This window comes from Mesoplodon mirus (genome assembly GCF_964341445.2).
Source record: "Mesoplodon mirus genome assembly, chromosome: 4".
NCBI classification, from domain to species: domain Eukaryota; kingdom Metazoa; phylum Chordata; class Mammalia; order Artiodactyla; family Ziphiidae; genus Mesoplodon; species Mesoplodon mirus.
Window position 1 is genome coordinate 35,409,608 of NC_138979.1, and position 13,833 is coordinate 35,423,440.

At 39.0% G+C, this 13,833-nt stretch overlaps 1 protein-coding gene across 1 annotated transcript in view; it reads right to left on the reverse strand.

Annotated features, from left to right (window-relative positions):
- ADAMTSL3 (ADAMTS like 3) overlaps nucleotides 1-13,833 on the reverse strand; it is a 394,591-nt gene that overhangs the window by 212,993 nt on the left and 167,765 nt on the right. Inside the window, 1 exon segment of the mRNA XM_082617479.1 lies at nucleotides 5,364-5,490. Within this exon segment, the coding sequence (XP_082473605.1) occupies nucleotides 5,364-5,490 (127 nt within the window).

Consider the following 13,833-nt stretch of genomic DNA (forward strand, 5'->3'; position numbering starts at 1 on the left):
TTTTGTTTTTGCGGTACGCGGGCCTCTCACCGTTGTGCCCAGCCGCTCCACGGCATGTGGGATCTTCCCAGGCTGGGTCACAAACCCATGTCCCCTGCATCAGCAGGCGGACTCTCAACCACTGCGCCACCAGGGAAGCCCAAGATTTCCACACTTTTTAAAGCCAACAGTAACTGCAGGCACTTCCCCAAGGCCTGAGCTGGTGAAGATTTTTCCCCATTAGTCCTCTCATTCCAAAGCTGTCCTAGTTAACTCTTCACAGCCCTGCCTGGTTCTTCACTGTCTTCCTCTGGATCTTATTCTTTCCTCTATCTTTGGTTTCTCGTACTATTCACTGTGTTTTGACACCTTTGACAAGACTTTCCTCCACACCCATCAGTAGCTCTCTCAAAAACAAAGCCCCGGCGGACCAAGTGTTGATTTTGAAATCTGTTTACATTTAATGTTATGTTAGAGGTGTGACATCCTTTGGTACCCATATGAGCAATATTTCTAATAAAAATATTGCTAGCATTTACTGAGCTCTCTCTAGGTGCCAGACACTATTTGGAATGCTCGGCATGACTGAGTTATTTAATCCTGACAATAACTCCACAAAGGCAGTACAACTGCTGTTCCCAGTTTAAAATGAGAAAGTCAAGATACACAGAAAAGTTCAAAAACTTGCTCTGTTTACAGAGCTAGTAAACAACAGGCCCAGGATTTAAACCCAGGCAATCTGGCCCCAGACTCCAATTTCTTAACCATATTCCTTAACTTCTCTATTCCTTAGTTTTCTCACCTGTAAAATGGGTCAGACAATGTCAAAACCACAATGTAAGGGGGCCGGTGGAATTAAATGATATGCCTGAAGAGAATGTTGGGAATTATAAAGCATTAGATCAATATTACTAATAACAGAATGGATGGAATGTGATATACTTGGTTTTCCAGCTCCTTAGAAGCCAGTGTGTCATATGCCACAGTTCTGGTCAGCAAGGCAAAACTCCCTGAGGAAGACTTCCTTTCCTGACTAAAGGGCACAGTATTAAAAGAATGCCTTTTGCACCACCTTCTTCTTTCTCATCTGCTGTGTGGATGTGTTGTCTGAGTATTTAATAGTGACTTAGCAACCCCAGGTGAAAGCCATACTCTAAGCTGGTGAAGGAGAGACAGGAGCCTGGTTCCTCAAAAACATAGTAAAACAGCTTCCCCAGACTTGACTGCCAGCTCCAAACTTCTTGTTAGAAGAGATATGTAAACTCCTGTATCTATAAGTTGGGTCTTCTGTGAATTGCCATAGAATGCATCTCTCACTGGTACCCCACCACTCAAAGCCAGCTCCTTCAGGAAGCCCATGTATCTCATGGCTTCCAATCTCACCTAGGCCCCCTTGCAGCTACTCCTCCACTTCATTACTGTCTTTTTTTTTTTTTTTTTTTGGCTGTGCTGCGTGGCGTGTGGGATCTTAGTTCACCGGCCAGGGATTGAACCCGGGCCCCAGCAGTGAGAGCACAGAGTCTCGCTGGGAATTCCCCTCCTTACTGTCTTTGATGAGTGCCTTATCCTCCTTTCCTTGATGGGAGCACTCTCGAGTCCCTGATAGCCCTCACTCTTTTCTTTTTTTATTGAAATATAGTTGATTTACAATACTGTGTTAGTTTCAGGTATACAGCATCTTGACTCAGTATTTTTGCAGATTATATTCCATTACAGGTTATTACAAGATATTGGGTATCATTCCCTGTGCTATACAGTATATCCTTGTTGCTTATCTGTTTTATATATAGTAGTTTGTATCTGTTAACCCCAAACTCCTAATTCGTCCCCCACCCTTTGGTAACCACAGGTTTGTTTTCTACATCTGTGAATTTGTTTTATGTTTTTAATCTATTTTATATATTATTTATTTATTTTTTATTTAGATTTTAGGGAGCCTGAAATCTTTTTATAATTCCTTGGCACCATAGTATTAGCTCACAAAACACCCACTCGTGCTTATTGTCTGCAACAGACAATTTATATGATAGTATTGTTTGCAATGAAAGAATATTAAACCTGTTTCTCAAGTCACTAAGCACCCTCCTGCTACAACTATTCCCAAAGCTTGCACAGATATTTTGTTGTACTTAAAATTTTGTTTTTTCTACTGTTAATCCCTTTGCCAATGTTTTATCCTAAAGAAGATGGAAGTGATGTAGAGATCACAGCTTCCAATGAAGAAAAGGATGGCTGGAGAGTAGGGTCATCTGCCTCATCTTCTTTATCCTTCAGCCAGTGTTAACTATGTGTCACACATTTTTTTCTTATATAGTCCAATTTGATCCTCACAATGACCCTAAGAGCTGAGCATAATTATTATCCCCATTTGTGAATTTGTTTTAGACCCCTCACTCTTAAGCAGCTGACTCTACCTCCTAATGAACAGAGTTGAAAAAAAAAAAGACAAAACACTGTATTGGAACACAGTTAATTTCTCAAGGGTGCCTGTAGTTATCCAGTTCTTGACATGGTGTGGGTGTGTACCCCTCCTTTATTCCTGGGAAAAGCCTTCCCTTGATACATTCTCTCACCTTCTGTTCACTCCTAAACCCACTGCATTCAGGCTTTGGTTTCAGCCAGAAGTTCGTTGAAACCACTCTTGCGAAGGTCACAAATTTGGCTTCAAATTGCCAAAGAGAAATTTTTGGACCTTAATTCCAGCTTACCTCAAAACAGCATTTAACATGGCCAACTATTACCTCCTTTTTGGAATTACTTATTCCTTCAGCTTCCATACTGCTTTGGCTAAGTTCTGAGTTTACCTACTCTTTTCATTATCTTTTCACTTGAATTCCCTTAAACTTTTTCCCTGGCTAAATTGTCATGACTTCCTGATATATTCTATATACTCTCTTTGGAGAGACTCGGCTAATTTATAGCTAAAGACCACCAAGATGGGGATTTTGCCACTAGCAACAATGGACTATCATGTTTCAGATCAACTCTTCCACTCCAAAGACAATCAACATCTGTTTGAAGGTATCAGATAGGTACCAAGGCACTGAATACTTAAGGGGCCAAATTTCGGGAAAGAAGAAAAACCCAAGGAGGTGAACGTTTATCTTTTTTTTTAACATCTTTATTGGAGTATAATTGCTTTACAATGGTGTGTTAGTTTCTGCTTTATAACAAAGTGAATCAGTTATACACATACACATGTTCCGCCTAGAGGGGTGGGATATGGAGGGTGGGAGGGAGGGAGACGCAGGAGGGAAGAGAAATGGGAACATGTGTATATGAACATTTATCTTTGATATGCATCTCCTCTCCATGCATTCCTTACCCTGATGAACAGCAAATAAATCCACCCAGCTGCTCAAGCTGGAAAATCTGCAACATCCTACCTTTTTTTTCTCTCTTACAGTCTTCATTCAAAGAATTATCAAACTCCACTGACTCTCCTAAATCTCTCTCTCATCTGTTTCTTCCTCTGCCTCTCCCACCACACTACTCCCGACCAAGGCCTCATTATTTCAAACACCCTGGAGTATTTAAAAACAGCATCCTGCTTAGACTCCTTGCTTCCTGGCTCACCTCCACATGCAGCCAGAATTATTTCATTAAAACACAAATCTAACCATGCCACTCCACTGCCTAAATGGCTTCAATGACTCCATTTAACCTGAAATGTGAAGCACAATGATGAAGGCCTTTATGGTTGCCTTCTGTCTTATTCCCCCACCCTAACCAATGTGTAATCCTAGTAGTTCCTCAACAAAGTCCAGGCTTCCCTCTAGGGTCACACCATGACTTTGTGTTTCCTCTGCCTGGAGAATCCTCCCCACCTTCCACCCCTCCTGTAAGGTTCTCCCTATTTTGGAAGAATAAGTAAAATCCCTATTTCATAAGTTACATCCAAATAAACACGAAGAAATAAAAGAGTTTAAAGTAGGAACACACAGGAACTTCCTTTGTGGCGCAGTGGTTAAGAATCCACCTACCAATGCAGGGGACACGGGTCAGATCCCTGGTCCAGGAAGAACCCACGCGCAGCACAGCAACTAAGCCCATGCGCCACAACTACTGAGCCTGCACTCTAGAATCCGCGAGCCACAACTACTGAAGCCCACGCACCTAGAGTCCGTGCTCCTCAAAAAGAGAAGCCACCACAGTGAGAAGCCCGCGCACCACAACAAAGAGTAGCCCCCTCTCGCCACAACTAGAGAAAGCCCGCACGCGGCAACAAAGACCCAACACAGCCAAAAATAAATAAATAAATTTATAAATTTATAAAAACTAAAATAAAGTAGGAACACACAAAAAAAGCACTGGCAGAAGGCGCACATGTATGATTTTTTCCCTTTAAGGCAAGGGTCAGCAAACTACAACCTGAGGGTCAAATTCAGCCTGCAGGCTAGTTTTTGTAAATAAAGTTTTATTGGAACACAGCTGTGCCCATTGGTTCACGGGTTGTCTGTGGCTGCTTTTGCCTGGCAACAGCACAGTGTTGAGTAGTTGAGACAGAAACCATATGGGCTGAAAAGCCCTAAAATATTTACTCTCTGGCCCTTTACAGAAAAAGTTGACTGACCCCAAAATTTTTTTAAAAAAAATTTAAGCAGATATTATTGAACTTAAAAGATGGAAAAGTCTGAATATGTAGAACTTAGAAACTACTGATTCTACAAACACAAACAATATTGAAAGTCAAATGACAAACAGAGAACATTAGAAATAGGTACAACAGACAAACAAATAGTATATATTCATGATACAAGTAAGGAAAAGATCACCATCCAAATAGGAAAAAGAGTAAATGACTTCAGCAGCTAATTGAAACATGAAGAAGTATAAATGGGCAAAAAATGCATGACAATATTTTCTACCCTGTTAGCAATCAGAGGGGGGCAGAAAAAATAATGACTTATAGTTTACCTTAAAAAATCAGCAAATTAAAAAAAACAGTTATATTCTGTATTGGCATATGTTCAAAGAAACAGGTAGTCTTAGAAGAGGTAATTGGAATAGGGACTTCCCTGGCAGTCCAGTAGTTAAGACTTCGCCTTCCAATGCAGGAGGTATGGGTTCAATCCCTGGTGGGGGAGCTAAGATCTCACATGTCTTCTGGCCAAAAGACCAAAACATAAAACAGAAGCAATACTGTAACAAAGTCAATGAAGACTTTAAAAGTGGTCCATATCAAAAAAAATCTTTAAAAAAAAAAAGAGGTAATGGGAATAAGAATTTGATATACTACACTTTTTGGAAGAAATTTGTCTTTTAGAACACGGGTCAAAAGTTCTTTCCAACGAAAAAGCTCAGCATTAGGAAAATGTTATTCTAGTATCAGACGGTCTAAAGCACATGTTTTATGGTAACATCGTATCGGGTTTAAAACCTACTTTTTTCAGGAGAAACGTGTGACTTTGATTGTCCCCGCACCAGCCTGCAGGTGGCGCCGTCACCAGCACAGACGCCACAGTTGTCTTCCTTGGCGTTGCTCCCCAGTTGCCGGTCGCAGCCCACTGCCTGCAGAGAGACAGAAGCACGGCGGTCAGGAGCGGGTAGAGATACGGGGATGTGAGACCTTCTGTATGTCAGAAACCGTATTTATGGTGTTATCCTTCTTAAATGTACGAGTTGGCTCTCTTATGAGAATATAGTTTTTAAAAGATATAATAATATATAAAGCTTGACAGTACCCTGTCATTTATATGATTCTTCTCCAAAGGCCAAAGAATTAAAAAAGACTTGAGACTGCCCCTTGACACTCCCGCTCTTAGTGTTTTATTTATAATTTTATTCAGATATTTTATGTACATAAAATGAATGGAACATCACAGATATTTCCTCTCTCCTCTTTCCCACCCCTTCCCTCTCTTTCTATCCCTACCCTAGTCCTATTCTCTCATTTCTTCCCCCAAATGACCACTATTCTGAAGTTGATGTATATCCTTCTGGTCCATAGTTTTATTTTAATTTTTTTTTCTGTTTTTAATCTCAATCTATACCTGCATCTTAATATTGATGATATATCCATATCTCTCTATATTCTGTATTTGTATCTTTGCATTTCCTTCTGTTTATCATTATCTATACCTATACCTATCTCTACCTGTATGTCATTATATATATATGTGTGTGTATATATACACAATCTTTATAAAAACTTTTATAAACAATTTTTAAAATATAAGGAAGGAATTGAGAGAGCTATCTCATAGAATATGCGTATACTGATATCCTTCAGTCTTTTGTGAATTACTGCTTTTGTGAGTTGTGTGTGTGTATTTGCTAGACTGTGAGCTTCCTTGTATGAGAAAAAGGGCTATGTCTTATATTTCTTTTTATTTTACAAATACGTCTTTTACATGATGTGCACCCAATAATATTAACTGATGAGCTGGTCCATCTCTACCTCTGCATACACATTCAACTTTATTTGTATTTATATGCCTGGTGTGTAAGTGCAGAGACCTTAGAGGCAAACAGCCCACTTACAAAACCTGCCCTGTCCTACCACCCCTTTCAAGCTGCAGGGTGCTGAACAATTCAAACTCTAGGAGACTCATTTTCCTCAAGAGTAAAATAGGGTCAATAATACATACTCCACGTAGGGTCTACTAAGAATGAAATGAGAAAATATATGTGAAACTCTTAGTACAGTGATTAGAATACTCAAAGGGCTCATCAAAAGAGAGCCCCTTTAATCTCTCTCTGTTTTTCCTTTTGTTTTGACTGCTGGGTTGAGCCCCTATGCTTCGGTTTGGAGAACTGCTGGATCAGATTTTGTATCCAAGGTGTTGAAGAGAATATAAAACAGGACAAAGTTGGAACCACATCTATAGACTATTCTTTCCAAAATGTTGGTGCTGAAGGGAAGGAAAAAGATCAAATGAAAGTTTCAGGGAGAGGTAGGACAAGTTCCAAGGAAGTTTAAGGAAAAGCCTATGATTAGAGATATTTTCAAATTCACAAAGGGCTGTCATGAAGAAAGGGTTTACATTCGTTCTGTGTATTTTCAAACGGTGAAAGCTACAGGTTTAGGCATAATTTAGTTCAATATGAGAAAGTTTTTAAAATCAGAGTTATCCAACAATAAATATTCAACCATGGGCTAGGTAGGAGACTTTTTGGCAGGAATATTGGAGTGGGGATTAAATTATTTGATGAGCAGCTGAATCCTTTGAGACCCTTTCATCCTGATTATATGATTTTTATAAAGATAATAGTAAAATATTAATAATAATAGTTGATTTTTATTGAATGCTTACCACGTAACTGGCATTATGCTAAATATGTTATACACATTATTTCATTTAATCTTCATAGCAACCTTCTGATACCTTCTATCTCTATTTTACAAATAAGGCATGTGAGTGTCACTGAGGTTATATGACTTTCCTACATTACACAACTAGTGTATTGTTTTAAAACCCAGCTCATCTGACAGCAGAATCCTAACACTATGCTATACCTTCCTCACCTTTAGTATCGGCAGACGGACAACAGTGAACCCAGCTACACAGGCCATTATGTTAATATTTACAAGTACATGTGGAATAACTTAAGAGTGATTGATTCTGGAAACACACTTGCGTGGTTGAGATTCAATCAGTGAGTAACTTGTGTTCATGCAACTTTCTCAAAGGGTAGTAATTCTACCATCAAATTATAAAACACTGTTCCTAGGCCAAGCTCTGTCCTCACACATCCGTGTCCCTGAGCACTTTGCATTTCATGAGAAGAGAATCACCCTTTGTCTGGTCATCCAGGAAGGGTGTGGGTTTAGGAGCTAGGACGGGCTTGTTTTGAAGAGTGTTTAGAGCCTTGCAAGACCCTGGGCAATCGAATACTCCCCTGAGCACTGACATGTATTTCATAATTTTTAAAGCTACAGTTCATCCAAATATTACAGCCAAAAATAAGCATGTGAAAACATCACAGAAAAATAATATCTGAAAAGAAGTTCTGGTTGCCTTGTGATTCATAGGGTATAAGCCAGAACTGCCCTTGAATTTGAGGGACTACTGAATTTTGGCTCTCACTTCACATCCTAATGAACACTGAGCAACTTTCTAAGAATTGCCTCAAGTATTTTCAACTTCTGTGACTTTTCCTGAAGTCAAGATCTCTAGTGGTAATGATTTAAAAACCGCTAATCGATAAACATAGCAATAAAATTTATTAACATCCATATATAACCAATTTCTATAGAGCCAGGCACTACAGAGTATAAATTAGTAAGACAAGATTTATATTCTACAGTGTAGTTAATGAGACAAGTTATACAAGATAGGGGATAATATAAACAAAAAATTAAGATATATGAGCAGTGCTTTGGGGAATAAATACACATATATAAATCATCACTTCAGCTAAGGATTATTTCATAGTTCTGGCATATGATTTCTTAATCAGCTCATAGAAGTCAGTGTTCAAATAAGGGTCGTTACTCCATATGAAGCAAAACATGAATTTTCCAGCTCAGTCAAATATAATCCTTCAAGAAGCAAAGAATTTTTTGAGTCAACTTCTGCTTGAGATCTCTGAAAATTGGATTCTACCTTACAAAAAATTCTAACATTCCTGCCTGAAAAATCAGAGGATATGGAGCTATGGTAATCATTAGGAATCTTCATAAATATTTAGCTTCTCCAGCCCATGGAGGACTGCACTTCCCCACCCCCTTAGAAATTTAAGTGTGGTCATTGACTGTCTTTGGCCAACGAAATATGAGTCTAAGTGTTTGTGTCACTTCTGTAAGAAGCTTCAAGGGTCAGTGTGTGAGTCACACATTCCCCTTCTCACTGCTGTAGTTATTATGCAAAACGTGTTCCAATAAAGCCTCCCTCAGTCTGGGTCTCTGAGACGTTCAAGAGCAAAGACTCCTGCTGACCCACGTTGGCCAAGCAGCGTGAGCTAAAAGTCACCTTTAATTGTTTTAAGCCACAGAGCTTCAGGGGGTGTTGGTTACTGAAGGAAAAACCTAGCCTGTATTATACTGAAGTACTATTTAACTATTAATGCATAGAGCAGGGTCATTAACATCAAAGGGTTGTTTGAAACTGGCCATTTCACATTAAAATCCAGATTTCTGGCTCCTGTTGACAAATGAAAACTCTGACATGTTTATACACGGTTGCCCCCTCGAGCATATTAATGAGCAGATATGTATTCTCCAGCTCACGACAGCCCTCATCACTCACTATGACTAGACTTGAGCAGTTTTCTTCCAGAGTGGAGGGTAGATATTTGAGTTTCAGCCTCTGTACTAAACTGTCTAAGCATCACTCACCTATCGTGCTGACTGCTGTCTACTAGAATCACATCTTACTTCCAGTTAGAAAATTTGGCTATATTTGTAGCAATAAAAAACATACAAATATCATCAGTATAGCGCCATGGTTAAGAAAACAGATTTTGGAATTCGGTTTCCTGGGTTCAGATTCCAGCTCTACCATTTTCTGGCTGTGCCGTCTGGGCAAATGACTTAGCCTCTTCAAATTCCAGTTTCCTTATAGACAGAGTGGGGATAATGACTATCCCAGCTTCATAGTGTACGATAAGCTAACACAGTAAAGTGCTTAGACAATGCCTGACACCTTGTAGGCACCCAGTAAGGGTTAGATGCTATTATTTTTACTAGAAATACAAAGTGATTTTCTTCATTTACACAGTTGTCAAGGAATTCAATAAATGTGAATGATAAATCAGACTTGCTCTGAAGATCTGGTTCCAACCAGGTCCTGTTTCTGATAAAAATCAGACCTCCAAAGCAGAAGCAAATTTCATTCAGTGTGTTTTGTTGTCTCATGCTGTCTGCTGTGCTCAGACTCATGGTAGATTCTTCCCAGGAGCATGGTGACAGGGTCATGTAAATGAGCAAACTGTAAACACACTTGCAAAAATTGTCTGTAGTCTCTGTCAAGTGAACATCAGGGCTCAGTTCACTGATCCTAAGGCAATCAGAGAGAATCACAGTTTACTTTCTCCCATCCTAATGGCTGTGGACAGCCACAGCCACATTGTATGGGAAAGGGAATTTATGTGAACATTGTCCTGTGGAAGGAAAGATACTGAATTCAACTTAGAAGTGTCTGAGTCACTTTTGAAGAAGGGCATGCAATTCTTTTGACCTGAATAGCCTTTGCCAGAAGATCACTCAGATTTCAGCAAGGTATCACCTATGACTGCCCAAAGAATCCACTTACTCATTAGACTCACAGAAACATGATAGGAAGCACACATTTTAAAGGAACTAATTCGGCATTGAAAACCAACTTTATCCTGCAATCCCCTTCAAACCTTGGAAACTACTGGAGCAAACTATGCACTTTAGACAAATAAGAGGGAGCTCTGGTCAGTGCCCACAAGGAGAAACCAGGGAAAGAGAACCAGTGTAGCCTACAGGGCTCCTGTGTGACAGCTGTTCTGCTGGGTTCCTGAAATGTTGTTCATGAAAGAACGAATTTATTTTTTTTGAGTTTTTTTTAAATGAATTTTTAATGTTTTTTAAATGTATCACATAAACTAGTTGTACTTATTTTCATGCTGCCTTATAAATTTAAAAAATCCCTATAAAACCATCTATTTACATTTGTCCTTAACAGCAAAATCAACTCTTTCTTTCTCTCTCTTTTTTTTTTTTTTTTTGCTCAATACATTTTTTTTTTCAGTTGGGGTATAGTTGCTTTACAATGTTGGGTTAGTTTCTACTATACAGCAAAGTGAAGTAGAGTTCCCTGTGCTATACAGCACATTCTCATTAGTTATTTATTTTATACATATTATTGTATATATGTCAATCCCAATCTCCCAATTCATCCCACCCCCATTTCCCCCCTTGGTGTCCATATATTTGTTCTCTACATCTGTGTCTCTATTTCTGCCTTGCAAACAGGTTCATCTGTACCATTTTTCTAGATTCCACATATATGCCTTAATATATGATATTTGTTTTTCTTTTTCTGACTTACTTCACTCTGTATGAGAGTCTCTAGGTCCATCCACGTCTCTACAAATGACTCAATTTTGTTCCTGTTTATGGGTGCATAATATTCCATTGTATATATGTACCACATCTTCTTTGTCCATTCGGCTGTCACTGGGCCTTTAGGTTGCTTCCATGACCTGGCTATTGTAAACAGGGCTGAAATGAACACTGGGGTGCATGTGCCTTTTTGAATTATGGTTTTCTCTGGGTATTTGCCCAGTAGTGGGATTGCTGGGTCATATGGTAATTCTACTTTTAGTTTTTTAAGGAACCTCCATACTGTTCTCCATAGTGGCTGTGTCAATTTACATTCCCACCAATAGTGCAAGAGAGTCCCCTTTTCTCCACACCCTCTCCAGCATTTACTGTTTGTAGATTATTTGATGATGGCCTTTCTGACTGGGGTGAGGTGATACTTCACTGTAGTTTTGATTTGCATTTCTCTAATAATTAGTGATGTTGAGCATCTTTTCATGTTCCTCTTGGCCATCTGTATGTCTTCTTTGGAGAAATGTCTATTTAGGTCTTCTGCCCATTTGTTGACTGGGTTGTTTGTTTTTCTGATATGAGCTGCATAAGCTGTTTGTATATTTTGGAGATTAATCCTTTGTCAGTTGCTTTGTTTGCAAATATTTTGTCCCAGTCTGAGGGTTGTCTTTTCATCTTGTTTATGGTTTCCTTTGCTGTGCAAAAGATTTTAAGTTTCATTAGGTCCTATTTATTTATTTTTGTTTTTATTTCCATTACTCTAGGAGGTGGACCAAAAAAGATCTTGCTGTGATTTATGTCATAGAGTGTTTTTCTTATGTTTGGTAATAAGGATGATGAATGGTACTCTATGGGTAACTTGTCATCCTTTCAGATTATCCTTCTTATTTGAGAATACTTTTTATTTTTCCAGGCAATTCTGTAATTATCAGTGTAACAGGTTCTTGAGCCCTCCACACCTCATAAGATAAAGAGTCAATATCCATACCATTTCTTTTTTTTTAACTTTTTATTTTATATTGGAGTATAGTTGATTAATGAAAGAACAAATTTAAAATAGGGCCTATAAAGAGAGTAACATCTCCTTTATACAGACTGAAGAGACCAAGGCTCAGAGACAATAAGCAGTCACAGGAAACTAATACATCCTGCACCAAGCTGTGTTCACTCCAACCATGTCATTGAGACTGCTTAAGCTGAGGTCACCAATGATCTCTGTTTGGTCCAAATGAAGCAGGCATATTTCAGTTCTTTTCCCGCTTGACTTCTCTGAAGTATTTGGCACTGCCAACTTCCTTCTTAAACACTCACCCACCCATATCTTGTTTTCTCCCAGTTTTCTATTAAACAGAAGATTGTTTTGTGTAGTCTCCATCATGTGTACCTCTTCCAATGCTTGCCCCTGAAATGATGGGGCCAGAACTCTGTCCTTGGGAATCTGCCCTTCTCATTCAGTCCCTAAGGACATACATTAGCTTTAACCATGGGACGACCCCCAGATCTATATTTCTCATCTAGAATTCTCTCCTAAGCTCTAGATTCATGTATCAACTTGGATATCCACAGCAGGCTCATCATCTTTTCCCCACATACTTGGTCCTCACTCAGTATTTTCTGTCTTGGTGAAGGGCCTCATCATCTACTTAGTTACTATGTCAGAAATCCAGACATCATTCTCAACTTCTCTCTCTTTTTTTTCCCACATCCAATCAAACATCCAGCCCTAAAAGATCTGCTTCTTTCATCTGTAGAATTTGTCTCCCCTTCTTCAGTCACCCTACCTCCACCTTACTTTAAGCCCTTGTTACCCCAACGTGACCTATTTTTATCTGCTCCAACCCTGTCTTTCCCAAATAATCTGCCACATTGCCACTTGAGTGATCTTTCTAAAAACAATCCCAACTCAGCTATTTCTTATAAAATTCTTCAATGGCTCCTCTCTTCTTATAACTTTCAGAATAAGTTCATGATTGGTTTCCACCTACATCTGTTGCCTCAATTTCAAGCATTATCCCACAGGTATTTTTCACCTCAGCTCTACAGAATGAGTCAAAGATGCTTAAACACACCTACTATCACACCTCTTCACCAGCACTATTCCTTGTCCTTGGGATTCTCTTCCTCATCTTGATATATGTAACTTCTACTCAACTTTTCAAAACCTCAGCGTCAAAACATTACCTCGATCACATTGCTCTTCTTTAGCCCAGATTAAATTGTTTGTTAGTAACAATTATTTTTCATTATAAGAGCAATACACACTCATTGTCAAAAACTTGGAAAACAAAAAAGCATAATTCCACTGACAAATAATAGCTATTATTATCATTTAGTGGAAGAGCTCAAAAGTTAACTGGTGGTTACAAAGGGAAACCACTGACAGCATATGAGATAGAAAAATGAAGTAGTAAACTCTGACCTTAGGGAAGATTAAGCAACAGCAAACATCAAATAAGATGGTTTAAGAGTAGGAAAGAAAGGAAGAGAGATTGGTTAGGCTACCAAGGGAGACTGACCAGTTTAGTCTTGGGGTAGAAAGGTGAAAGTGAGAGAGGAAAGAAGAGTAAAATGTGAGAGATTTGATAGAGGTACCGGGATAGAGGACATGCAAGCAAATACACTTGGTGACTACAATATGAATTCAGGAAGGTAACACTGGGAATTGTGGTGTCATAAGCAGAAATGAATAGAAATAGCAGTTAGAATAACTAGTGGATCTGGAAAGAACAATACTAGTTCATTTGAAAAGGGGTGGGGATTGGAGGAATTCCGATGGTGTGTTGGAGGAATTTGTGGAATCTCCCAGAATGGATATCAAGCTTGAACTAGAAAATTCAGGATTGGAGGCTGAGAGAGAAATGAAAGGAAGACCAAGAGTTATGAAAAGC